Source organism: Siniperca chuatsi, linkage group LG19 (assembly GCF_020085105.1).
Source record: "Siniperca chuatsi isolate FFG_IHB_CAS linkage group LG19, ASM2008510v1, whole genome shotgun sequence".
In the NCBI taxonomy this organism is placed as follows: Eukaryota; Metazoa; Chordata; class Actinopteri; order Centrarchiformes; family Sinipercidae; genus Siniperca; species Siniperca chuatsi.
The window spans coordinates 12,866,465-12,879,973 of NC_058060.1; the positions used below are offsets into that span (position 1 = coordinate 12,866,465).

Below are 13,509 nucleotides of genomic sequence, written 5' to 3' on the forward strand. Positions count from 1 at the left end.
GGGTAATAAGTGTTCTAAAACAGGGTTTAGAGCGTCAGGTAACCCAGAACAGAAAGAAGCCATATTAAGCCGTTTTAAGCCATTGCACCTAACGTGCCTAATTGGGTGAGCTTCTGTGTTCAGACATGCACAAGGGTTATGAGTATCTGCAGGAATGAGTGTAAGTAGGGTGGGGGAAAGACCAAAGCAAGACTTTCCAGTGCTTCCAGTAACAAGATGGAGAGTAATTTCCTTTCTTTTGTCTCTAGGGTTCCACTGTGGCAAGAGAGGCCAGCGACAAGGAAAAGGTACAGTCACCTGTCGTGAGCCAGGATCCACTGTTCTACATACCCACACAAGTTTAAATTTCAGCACAGGCGGGACCTCTTAACCTTTACTGTATGCTTTAGAGAGACAAAAATAATAATAATAATAATATTAACTCAGAGTGCTACAATTTCAAAGGAAAGTACAAATGCATCAAAGCAACAGTTAGAAACATAAATCATAACATAAATTTACAAACACATCAAAAGAAACGCAACAATTCACATCGCCAGCATGTTTTTAAAGCGTCTGTGGAATATTTTAGGCATCTGTCCCTCATTTTTGTCCATTGAATAGACTGCTGTCCTTTCAGCACATCAGGACGTGTGTTGCTGAAAGGACAGCTGGTTCTGATGACAGTGGAGGTCGGAGTCAGTGTAGATTGAACAGATGGACGCTTCGATAGCACTTGCACACCACTGACGTCTCGATTCTGGTGTCATTTTCGCTTAAGGAATGAGGGCCATTAAAGTGTTCAGAAACATTTTTTTCACAAATACATGAACCTTAGAATAGAGTATCTTTCAAGTTATTTAAACAGTTATGTCATGTACTGAAAATGAGTCAGTTATTCTGATTAAACTCCATGTCCATTAAAAGCCATGTGGACATTACAGAATGAGAGAGAGAACAAACTGTTTCCAGTGGTTTCAATAACTGACACAGCTTCAAACAATTCCAGGCTTACTGTCATCACCCAAAAGGCCCAACAAACACAACTTTGGTGTCTACTTTTATTTCCCTTTGGGTGGGGATGACAGTAGCAAATATCCATCTTCTTCAGTTAGCACTTACTCCATCACCCCATTCCCTTTCTAGCCCCTGCACGCTATTTGTGTCTCTTTAATTTGCTTCATCCCCTCTAACCTCGCTTCTGCTTTTCCATCAATTCCCCTGCTTGCTGTCTGTGTGTGAAAGATTGAGGTTTGTGTGTGTCTGTCTGTGTGTGTGTGTGTGTGTGTGCTGGGTTTAAAATTTTATTCAATCAGATGTCTCATGATTTTGAGTAGTCCTGTGTATGATGTGCTTTCTATGTAGATGTGTATCTGACTGTGTGTGTGTGTGTGTGTGTGTGTGTGTGTGTGTGTGTGTGTGTGTGTGTGTGTGAGCAGTATATCTGAGCAAGAGATTTTGTATGATTGATAGTGATGGAAATGTTGCTGTTAGTGTAAGACTGGCTATTTTGAGTGTTTGGCTCTTGGCTGCTTGGACAGAGTCACCTGTCAAAAATGTATTGTGTAACTGAAATTGCCAAGGACCTGATGGTTCACTGTGCTTGCTGTTAAAATTGTATTAGCTAACAATTAGAATGGATATTTTACCAGATATAAAAAATATATTTTCTATAAAGGGCTTTGACCCTTCGAGTGATGGAAGTTGCTGACAGCATCCTTGAACGCTGTGGCTTTGGAGTACTGTTCATTTGACCTGTCAGCTCAGCGATATTGGAAGGGGATGGTTGTCCAAAGTGATTTTTTTTTTTTCCATTGCATGTCTCCACATGTCACTCTGCAAAGGTCTGTCTGACCATCAAAAAGGTTTTTATAGTGTCACCATTTTGACCCAGAGAGGTTTGAACTTTCCACCGGGTTTTACAGGGGCTTAATCGTGGGGCACCATGCAGTGAGGCATGGAAGACTTCAGGGAATCCCCTAACTAAATATAGCCTACTGTAAATGGAAGAAGAAACAAAACGTTATTGAGGTTAAAACAGATGAGTGGAAAAACAAAGCAGCTGAGGATTTAACACACACGTGAGCCTACTGTGTGACCTCTTTTTGTCTACAGCTCAGCTGTGTGTGAAACACCATTTACAGTCTAGCAATAGAGATTAAGAAGCAACAGGATGTACTTTTGCCAAGCTAGCATGAATGAAGATGTTATTTTTTACCACTGACTCTAAACTCACAAATGATTACAAGTTGTTGCTGTTAGTCTGCGAGGAATTCTGTGGTTGTTTTACCTTTCAGTGAAATGCAGTTAATACAGTAAGCATTATTCAGTGCCACCGTAGGTGAAGCCCTTCACTGTTTTTACTCACATGCAGAATGCAAAATACAGTACACGATCGATCACACGCATACTTTTGAATGTGCACACATGTTCACACCCAAGTTACAACAGGTCTCAGAGACACAGCTAAGGCTCAGACAAGGATCTGACAAGAGACATGTTGGCTTCCCCACATTAAACACATTTGTACATACACACACATACAGACATGAAATTAACCTGCAGTTACTCACTACAAGTGCTCGGTGGCTATGATTAATTTGTTTCCTTCAAATAATTGTTCTGTAGTTAAAGTCCAGTATTTGAACACTACACTAACACTAGTTGTCACTGGTGTGAACACACATTGCAGTTGGCCAGTAAAATGAAGAAGAGGGTGCATCATGCCAAATGAAAGAGGAAAATCATGTGTTTTGTTCAGAAGGTGCAGTGTGTGTGTAAAACAAAATTGCTTCACACACACACAAACAACAAGCATGGCAGGGTTCTCTCCTGACTGCATGACCGTCTCCCTTTCATGCATGCGTCTGCATGGTATATAATGTTTTTCTGCATCTTTTTTGAAGTTACATTATTTCTAACACATTCTGATGTGTATGAACACCAGCCCCATTCTGTTGCACATTGTGGACATGTTCTGTATTACCCACATATGACATGTATTTTTCTTTTCATAAAATACATTTTGCTTCTTGGTTCTTGTAGCTGCTGTCTCAGGGTTTTGGCTATCAAACAGCAGCAATTGTCTTTCTGACACATTTTATGTACAGTATTTTACCAAGCAGATGAGCAGTGGGTTTACACATTTATATTTTTTACTCTCAAATTATCTCAACTAGAGCCGAACTAGGTACATTGGTGTTGGCCCATCAAATCAGACTAGTTACTTTATTTTACTTTACGTTATTTGTGGTTAACCACAGTAAACCTGTCCATGACCCATTTAGGACACTGACCCTGGTGGAGGTGATTCATGCGATCACAGTATTTGTTTTGTGACCTGGAAAATATAGAGGTTGTGTTTGTATGTTATTAGATAGCTACTGGTCCTTGGTTTTTGGAATACCACCTGTCTCCACTAGGTCTCTGCTCAGTAGCCATCTGCTACAGTTGTTTGCTGTTTTTGTTTACTCTCCTCACACCAGCACCGGCTGGTATCTTCGATGGGGGCACATGGCTTTAATGTGTTGGTATGATTGAGTGTGAACCGCTTTGATATTTTATTAGTAGCCCCTTATCCAGTAATTGTAAGCCCTTAGAAATAGTACCAGACCTGAATAGATGTTTGTCAGAATACAGGTTGCAAATTAGTTTACAGTTGTTTTCTTGCTCTTCGTAGTTCCAGCTCCTAGCCTCCTTAGAGTAGTGCTGCCAAGCTGCTTCCTTTCTCTACCAGGTGTCATAATACCAGTGTAGGCAGACTAGAGTCATGCATGAATTAATGGAATATAACTCTAACAGTCTAAAATCAAATTGATTAGTGAAACCAATAGCATGGAAATAACTGCAAAAATCATTACACTTCTAAGACATCGAAGAATTATAACCCTTTAGTCTGGTCATATGAATCTTTCGCGTTAATGCCCTTTCCAACCCTCTACCAATTTGAAAAAAACAATTGTGTTCTGTTACATTTTAAACACTTTGCCTTTACTTCCAACTTCCTTCCTCTCTCCTTTCTTCTCTCCTCTCCTCCACCCCTACCGTCCCTCCCTCGCTCCCCCTTTTCTAGCAGCCGCCCCCACCAGAGGATGTGCCCCCGCGGCCCAAATCTGGTAACGTTCAGCAAAGGCTGCAAACACTGCGGATTGCCACGCGCTTTTACTGCGCCATGAAACACGTAAGAGATGTAAGAGAACCAGGGCTCATATACCAGGCATGATCTATTAAACCAATCTTATTTTATTGTTATTTTTTGTACGACCGAGCATTTTCGTTTCCTCGTCTTCTCCAAGCTGATACTGTTATTTAAAGGCCATATTTTGCACACTTTCCATCCATTTACAGTCACCTTTTGCTCAAGTTGTCAGCAAGTTCAGTTTGAGTTTTGCCAGACAGTTTGTTTTTGTTCCCACCATTCACTCAACGGCACCAACATGTATCTAAAACACTGGAGAGCAAGAAGTGGAAGATGGCGGCATGAATGGGAAGGACACACAGCGTGGTGAAAAAAAAAATCAGGAACCAGAGATGGAAAGAGAAAGTACATACTTGTTACATTGCTGGAAAGATGATTTATTGTAGAGGGAGAACTTCCTTGCTTTGTGGGTATTTTTATTTCAAGTTAATGACTGAAACTAAGTAGTGAGTTACACAAACTATGTTCTGCGGTACAAATTGATAAGGAGATGACATTAACCGGCCTGTGTATGCTAACCACAGTAGTGATAAAAACAGTGTACACATTTGGATTTGTCTTCTAAATCAGTGAAGAATAGTTTCTGAAGAGTTAAAAGCAAGATGTAACATAGCCTGTGATGAGGTGAACCTGTCTATTTCCTGGCTCTCTGTCCTGCACCCCATTGCAGCTAAAACACTTTGTTTTGTGAAATATAATATAATAATCTGGCCCAAAGGCAATGTGATTCTGCTCAGTCTTCTAAATATCCACAGCCTTCTAAGATAATTGTTTTATGAGCGGTCAGTATTGTTGGCATCCTTGAATGAGTATGGCAATTACCTGTGTCTCAGTTCTCCATTGTTTCTAGTTTTGGGGGGATATTGCCTGTTGTTTCCATAAAATAGTCCAGTATATGACAGCCATAATGGTTTTAGATATGCTGCTTTTGGTACAGAGGCAGCACTAGTTTGGTCATTAAAGGGAACATTTGACAAAACCATTTAGGTGCGAACTATTTGAAGCACATTTATTTATGCACAGCTTACATACTGCAAATCTATTTGGTTTTCAAGCGCAAGTTGCACACCATACACACCCAAAGAGTTAATTATGCATAAGTGATATACACAGCTTATACTGTATGTTTGCATATAACAATGCTAAATTAACACATGAAGTGCTTGATTCATGTTGCCTTGCATGCAGTTGATATGAATCTGCTGATTTGCTTGTAACTGATCAAAGTATTGGATGAGAGTTCCACATAAACAAAGTTTTAACAGACAGTGCCTGTTCAGACAAATTCTGCTACTATTTGTTACAGTCAGAGCTCATAATTTACAAACTGCATATCACTGATGTGAAACCTGCTGGTGGATGTTAATCTACGCCTGACAATATCAATAGGAATATAACTGGATACAGAGGTCTAGGAACAACCCAGTGTTAGCATACCTCAAATCCTACAGAAAGGCATAGCTTTGTCCTTCTGAGACAGCAAGACATCGACATTGTCAAAGGCCAAGATCCATTTTCCAACCAGCTGACGGGGAGACCAAAAAGAAATTGGATTCATTTTTTAAGGTCGGGGAGAAATTCACCTGTCACACAGCTTTACAAGGCTCATCAACAACTCACCCTTTCTTCCTGCCTCTGATATATATATTTCTGTTTTTCTACTTCATCCACCACCCAAGAGTCACATTTCATAGCAGTCATATAATAGAGAAAATCAAAAACAGGCCGACTGACAGAATCCTATGCACGACTGAGAGAAAGCAAAGACGTAATAGACCGGTTAGAAAGACTGAGAATGTATGGCATGGAAATAAAAGAAAATGAAAGTGTAGAAAGATGGATGAATGTAAGAGTTGAGGTGTCTGTTTAGGTGACAGGCCTGCAAATTCCTTTCAGGTTATGTTCACTCTGCAGTCAGCCTTATGTTGCGTCCTCATTTACTTTTTATGTCACATCTATATTCAGTCTAGCAAGTTGTACATCACATTTATTGCAAATTGGAGGTCTATGTCTGTATATATATGTGCTCAAATGTCTTATTTTGTGATATGTATTCCTGTCTTCATCTGTGTAAAGGTGTAATCTGTATGCGTATGTGTGTGTGTCATTGTTTGCTATCTAAGCTCATTCTAGTGCTACAAAGTGCTGTTGTGTTGCTGCTCTTCTCCTGCTGCCATAGAAACACTGTAGTAGCTAAACTGCTGCTGCTGCCCTGTTACCACATTTCCTGCTCTCTTTTTCCTCAGTGACTCAGAACTAGGCCCCCGTCCCTCCTCACATAACACCTCTTCCCTCTACAGGCTGCTGACAGTTCTGCAGCAGCCAGGTTATGAAGAAAATCAATCCCAGTAGATAAAATCCCTCTTAAATAGGAAACTCCTTCATTCTGCTTGTAGGCTGAATAGTGGGAATCCATCACAAAGATACAGTACAGGCTTTACAGAGTTATTAAAAAAACGTTTATGTTAGATGCAAACCACAGTCTGGTTTCTGAGAAGCATCTTAGATGAACAATGTTTGTATAATTTGTCTCAGGAAGGGATATACTCTATCATCAAACTAGTATGAATGGGATGCTTTTAGGAGGCCAGCCCAGTGCCAACAAGGACATTTCATGGCTTTGAGTTGGACGTCCTTTTTTTTCATGACACAAAGTGTATGGATCTACCAGATGCATTTAAAAGGCTGTCCAAACTTCTGTGCAATATGCCACAAAAAGATTTGGCACATTGAGTGCCCTGTGTTTCATTGTCCTGAGAAGGGAATACATCTCACTGTAAACAATAATGGTGCATTGAATTGGTGAATTGGTGCATCAGATGGATCTCTGCCCTGCTGTGAGCATGCTGCATGTAATGTTTTACACAGTCAAATCATTTAGCTTGAAAGGAGGTCAGCCTTGGTTTGGACAAGCCTGTACTTTGTTAGCCAACTCATTTTACCAGTAATATGTTGTATTTGGCTGAATCAGAAAGGCTTATCTAACAAACCACAGGCTCAAAGCCTCATTTATGTCAACGGGGTACTTCAACATGCAGGATTGTCTTGTCGGGCAGAAACATTTAAACACGCAGTTGACATGACACATTTCTAAGATTAGGATTCATCTTTGTCATGCATTTTGAAAATACCCCTTAATTCTTATAGTTGAATAAGGCAGCTATATGCTATCTTTTAGTCCTGTGTAATGATATGTTCAGTAAATTAAATTGTTAATGTTCTTTAAGTATTCTGGGGGAAAAGGATGAAGAACACTGATGCTGGTGTTACTGCTTTTAGTATATATTTTCTTTCTAGTCAATTTTTTTCTCAAACAATATTCAAATATATTTAATGATTCAAACTTTATGTGATTGGGTGAACTGGTATTTATGGACTCTTACTTATCTTCTAAACAAAAATTGACACTCGATATGAGCATCAGAATTCTGTCACGTTTTTGCCCAGGTCTGCTGCCTACAGTACTGTGCCTCTCAGGTTTGAACAGTCTAGTGTTGTGGTTTTGACTGTTGTTTATTTGGTCGCTAATCTCCAATACTAATGGGCAGGCCAAGGAGCTGCCCACCTACAAAGACAATGACTTCATCAATGATGGGCAGAAGATCTATATTGATGGGGAGAACAAGAAAATGTTCCTGGAGAAGCTCAGGAAAGATGTGGAGGTATGTGTTAACAATTAGATATGACTGAAAATGTAGGCTTTCTGCTATCTCAGTGTTTAACATCGAATTTTGGGGTTGACTCACAGCTTAGCAATCCATACTGCACTCATAGCTTTTAATGTATTAAAGTATATTATGTAGCAAGATGTAGCTACCTGTTTACATATTTTGAGGTAGAAAATCTTGCTGTAAATTAGAGGAAAAAGCCCACCCCTCCCTCATTGTCATTACTTTCTGTCTGTATTAATACATTTCCTCCTTTCTACTCTTTCCCATCTCCCTCCACCTTAAACACTAATTTTCCTCCCATCTCCTCACTTGCTTTTTATTTCCTCTACCATCCAACCTTCTTCCATCGTCCTCAGTTCCTGGCCCAGCTGAAGCTCATGGACTACAGTCTGCTGGTGGGGATCCACGATGTGGAGCGAGCCGAGCAGGAAGAGGTGGAGAGCGAGGACAATGAGGCCGAGGAGGAGGGCGAGAGTGACGGTGGGGGCATTGGAACGCCCCCTGACAGTCCCAGCAACACCCTGGACAGCACCAAGCCTCTGTCACCCGGAGAGTTTGACCCTGCCATTGACGTCTACGCCATCAAAAGCAATGATAGTGAGTAGCCAAATGCATGTGATTTTCAGGCTTATAATACAATGTTAAATACAACCTTTGCAGCTAAATAATAAAAACTGTACTGAGAGCTCCCCCTATTGGGTATTGTAGTACTGCTGTTTGTCTTATTTAACAGTACCTGATTTTGCCTGATGATACTGTGCAAATACATAGATTCTCATTCAAGGTGCATTTGTTTTAAACTACAGGTGCTCCCAGGAAGGAGGTTTACTTCATGGCTGTCATAGACATTCTGCAACATTACGATGCCAAGAAGAAAGCTGCGCACGCCGCCAAGACTGTCAAACATGGGGTATGTAGCTGCATACAAGAGCTATTTAAATGGTTCTGTTCAAAGGATAATGACAAACTATTGATAATTCTAACATTGACTGACGAGTTACAAGACAAATATACTGCATGTGGTGAATGACAGTCGTCTGTGCCCCTTTCTAGGCCGGAGCGGAGATCTCCACGGTGAACCCAGAGCAGTACTCCAAGAGGTTTTACGATTTCATCACCACTATCCTGTCATAGCCTCCAGGAGCAACAGGGGGCACAGAGGCACTTGGGAAAGGGAGGGCAAGTGGGGAGAAGGGCGGGGAAGAGAAGTGACGGAGAGAAAAACCATCAAGGCTGAATTAATAAGGTGCTGTGATGGCTTTGTATCACTCTCCCTCATCCATTCTCCTCATCCTTCCCTGTTTGTTTCTCTCTCTCTTTCAGTGGTGTGCCACGCTCTGCAGCTAAAAAAAAACATCATTCGTTTACATTTAACCTCTCTTCTGTTGAGTTTTGTTCATGTGTTACTTTGGATGGTAAGGGTGTTGAAAGCAAGTGTCCAAGTCATTATGTTTTTTTATATAATTTGTTTTTGTCTGTATGGTTGTTTATGTGGGAATAAGGCTTTTTTTATTGCCTCTAATACAACATCCAGCACACTGCAGTTTTTTATTTTGATGTTTGTATTTGTCTTTCCCTTATGACATTGGGGGGTTATGATGTGTATAATGTTAGGTCAAAGGGAGTGCAGAGGTCACATTGCGGCACAAAGTGAAGTCCCTCTTGCATCGAGGAAGTTCATGTTGAGCCTTGCCTAATGCAATTGCTTCATTTCAGGAACTAGGAAGCAGTCTTCCAATAGGCCAACAGCCAGACCCCCACCCAAATCTTCCCATTTGGGTTTCTCCTCCATCACTCACCCTTTAGACGCCTCCCCCTCCCCCTCCTTCGTGTACAGTTAATGAATTGAGTTTCTGGGTTATCCTCTTGCCACACACTCAAACAAACACTTCTCATCAGCTGAGATGAGTTCACTTGTTGCAGTAAATTATAATGCTTGTTTCCAGCACTAGTTGCACCTCAGTGGTTGTCAGTGCTTTGTCCCTTTTGCTTTGATGCTCGGTGATTAAGAATGATTAAGGGAAGGATATGTACCTTTTTAAAATGAGAAGAGGAGGGATTTGAGGGCAACTTCTCTCAAGTTTCATTTACTTGCATAAACTCTGAATACGTTGGGCATTGTTATGTAGGCCTGGTTTCTGTTCCTGTGGCAGGGAATGACCCAGAAGTCTTGTGTGGCTGATTAAGAGTAAGCCACTCCTCGTTATATCTTCGTAAAGGGTGTCACATTGAAACATCAACAGCCCTTAACTTTCTGTTGCCATCAGCACCTTATGAGTAAATAAAAAATGTTGCACTTTTATTTGTTATTAGAGGTTAGGAGCTCTTGTTCTGTTACATGCGCTGCAACAAAGAGGAAAACAAACTCCGCTTTCATAGAATTGACTCTTTTAGAGGCCTGATCTCAAATCCTGTCTCCTTCACCATTTCTCACCTATGGGTGCTTCTTATTGGTTGGGAAGAATTTAATGCAATATTAGACGGGGAAAGTGGATGAGTTCTGTTTACAGGGCTTTTGAAAACTAACCTCTCCAATCCTTTTTAGAAGTGCTCTGTGGTGTTGTGGTGGTGGGTTTTGGGACCAGGCAACAAGTGTGACTGTGCTTGTGCGTTCAAGGCAGACAGAAGACTGTTTACTTCCAGCATCGTACCAGCACACACCCAATGATGGTGAACGGTGTGTGTGTCAGTGTTCAAAAGTAGTAATGGGGGAAAAGAAAGGGGAGGAGGGAGGTTGGGAAGAGTAGCTGCAGATGTAAAGAGGTGTTGTTAAGTCATTAACAGCAACAGCTTCGTTCTCTTCTCTAACCTCAGCTGTGAGTCTGGTATTCATCGTTTGTGTTGTTATTGTTGACATTTTTTAAAGGTGGTTTATCTGTGTTTGAATTTGGCGGTTTTATGAATTGATGTGGTAATATTATTTTTGTTTCTGTTTGAGGTTTTTTGTATATTTTGCACAAGAGGAAAAGGAACCAAATGTTACGAATACGATCCCAATTAGCTGATTATGGTCTTAACAAGGGAAATGCAATATACTTGTATGTAAGTGAGAAAAGTTGTTGTGCGTGTGACGTTGTGTATCACTTTTAGATAACCAACTGAAGCAAGTAAAGTCGTCCTTCTTGACTATTCTAACCCATGCAAAAAGCTTCCATCACAATGTTTGTTTAGATATCATAGATTATATTCACATTTATATTTTTACATTGGATTTTAGTCATGAAATATAGTTGTATTTAAAAAAGGAGCCACCCTTAGGAATGAATGATGGTGCTGTGGTAAATGAAGAATGATACTGCTTGAATTTATACAATGCTTACTATAGATGTACTTAAAAAAAAAAAGTCATAAAAAAATGCATGTCACAGGACTAAGTTTCCTTTTCCCTCTCTAGACTTTGTTGTTGGCTGTTCAGGTTCTCTTTGTGTCCCTACACTTTAACCAGATTTGTGAGCTGTTCAGCGTAAAATAGTCCCTACCATGCTTTAAATAACTGTTTTTCATTGTATACACTGTGCAAGATGTGTGCCTTTATACTCCAAAATTATTTAATTTTATATTTTGTAATCTTTTTTTAAAACAAAGGTAAAAGGTTATTTTAATAATAGGGTGTTTACTTTGACATGCATTATTTCCAACTTTATTTTCAACCCTCTGCTCAACCTTCCTCCACTCCAACACCTCTGTATTTAGATTTGTTCATGTTATTCAGTCAGTTAAACAAAACCATTCTAATGATTGTGTTTTAACCAATAACAAAAAAAGTGAATAGCTGTCTTAAATTTGAACATTGTGGATCAGTTTCAATCCTGTAAATTCAAATCCATCGTTCTGATTTATTCAGTGTGTGCAGGAATCCCTGTCCTCCTCAGAGTGAGGCGGTGTCTGCTGATATTAATCCCTTGTTCGTTCACGCTGGTCCTGCCTTTATAAAGAACGTGCGTGGAAGTGCATTGTGGAATGTGTGTGTGTTGTGATTGTGTTTTGTCGTGCTCGTCCTCGCTAACTGACTGCTTCCCCACTCTGCAGGAGTCTGTCAGCATCTTCATCACATTTACCCTCTTACCACTGATGCAGTCACATTTCAGGAATGTGTTTGTCCAAACTTTCACTTACCTTTGATGTACAACTCCAACTCATTTCTGAAACAGGTTTAGGTTCTCTTGCTCCCTTACCTCCATCTTTGTAGTGTAACCCAGATCACTTAGGTGTTATCAGGGGGGTTATCAGCTGATAGTTCTTCCCGAGTCAGTGGTTAGTTGATATTTCTGTGTTCTTTCACTATTAATGGGCTGTTTTGTTTCTATGGTAATGTAGCTCATGCTGTACATAGGTCGTGTCATAAAGAAAAGGGGGAAAGAGGGAACACAATCATCTTCTAGTCTGCTTTGCTCTGTTTGGCTGTGGAGGCTTCCCTGTAGTCAGACATAAGCAAGTGCATGCTGGGAGAGTGAGTATTTTTCAGTTTTGTTTGGGGAATATTAACTGTGGATCTCATGTAAGAAAGGCGATGGTGATGCCAGACTTTTACAGCTGCAAATTAAAGACAATAATAACACACGCACCCCTGCTGCTGTATCTTAAAATGAATACATCCTTGCTTTTGTGACTTCTCTCACTAATGAGCTCCTTCACCCATGCTTCACCCGCCCACCATTCAACCTGCTGCCACCATTAACTTGCCAAAAGCATCTTTCAGCAGTCAGAACTACCCCACATGAGCTTAAAGAACATTGTGTTTCGTATAATGTGTCTGAACTGAAATTGTTTTTTGGAGTTTTTTAGTTGTTTTTTTTTTTTAAACGTGTACTGGTAGATGGAGCGAGATGTGCATCGGGGTTGGGTGAAAATGTCCAAAGTTATGGAAAAAAACAGCCCTGTGTTCAAGTGTTGTGGGAACATTTGATTGCAAATGCAAATGACTGGAGGCCAGGCGAGATCTGCAGAGCTGGAAAAAATTTCCTTTGGCCTTAAGATCACATCTTTGTAGAGAAAAAAACATTTAGAGAGTATTTGAATCCTTTAAATTTGCATGTGGAAGTCAAGTCAACACACACCAGGCCAGGAAACATCGCTCCTGCAGTCGAGCTTTGGTCTCACAACAGTCCCGAGTACTTTTAGACTACATCTAAAAGACTTAAGCATTACTGTGTGTGTATGTGTGAGTGTGTGTGTGTGTGTGTGTGTGTGTGTGTGTGTGTGTGTGTGTGTGTGTGTGTGTGTGTGTGTGTGTGTGGTGTTTATTGCTGTCTGACAATGGTTGGTGAGAGTTCCCTTTCAGTGGTAGAGAGGCCAAAATGTTGATGTATGTTTATTGTTCTTCACATTTAATGATGATGATAATAATAATACACTCCATTCCATAAGCCTTCACTCAAACCAATTAAAGCACTTGTTCTGCTTAACTCAAAGTCTACCTCTGATGGATTTTTCTTTGTTGTTTACAATTCCATGTCCCATATTTATTCCTTCGTTATAAAATTCCTTACATATGTTTGGTTTACTGATGCTCTATATTTAAAATGAAATATTTCACACTCATGTTAATACTCAGCCTCTGTTAAGGAAGAGAGGAAAAAAGAAATGGCTTCCCCGTGACTCTTAAATGAACAGTCAAAGAAAAGGAGCTTCGCGGGGTTTAATTGTCCCAGTTTGTGTCAC

At 40.3% G+C, this 13,509-nt stretch overlaps 1 protein-coding gene and 1 long non-coding RNA gene across 6 annotated transcripts in view; one reads left to right on the top strand and one right to left on the bottom strand.

Annotated features, from left to right (window-relative positions):
- Positions 1–13,259, top strand: part of pip4k2aa (phosphatidylinositol-5-phosphate 4-kinase, type II, alpha a) — a 33,660-nt gene extending 20,401 nt beyond the window's left edge. Inside the window, exons 6-11 of one of the 5 annotated variants that reach the window (XM_044175594.1) lie at positions 249–287; positions 4,052–4,168; positions 7,726–7,839; positions 8,205–8,445; positions 8,655–8,758; positions 8,902–13,259. In XM_044175594.1, the coding sequence (XP_044031529.1) occupies positions 249–287; positions 4,052–4,168; positions 7,726–7,839; positions 8,205–8,445; positions 8,655–8,758; positions 8,902–8,982 (696 nt within the window). In that variant the 3' untranslated portion in view covers positions 8,983–13,259. The remainder of the gene's footprint in view (positions 1–248; positions 288–4,051; positions 4,169–7,725; positions 7,840–8,204; positions 8,446–8,654; positions 8,759–8,901) is intronic. The other 4 variants (XM_044175596.1, XM_044175595.1, XM_044175597.1 and 1 more) reach the window with 4 other exon arrangements.
- LOC122866238 lies at positions 1,239–4,045 on the bottom strand. Its single transcript, XR_006375656.1, has 2 exons — positions 1,358–4,045; positions 1,239–1,269 (listed from the first exon to the last, which is right to left on the bottom strand). It is a non-coding gene; the product is annotated as an uncharacterized LOC122866238 (long non-coding RNA).
- Positions 13,260–13,509: the final 250 nt, after the last annotated feature.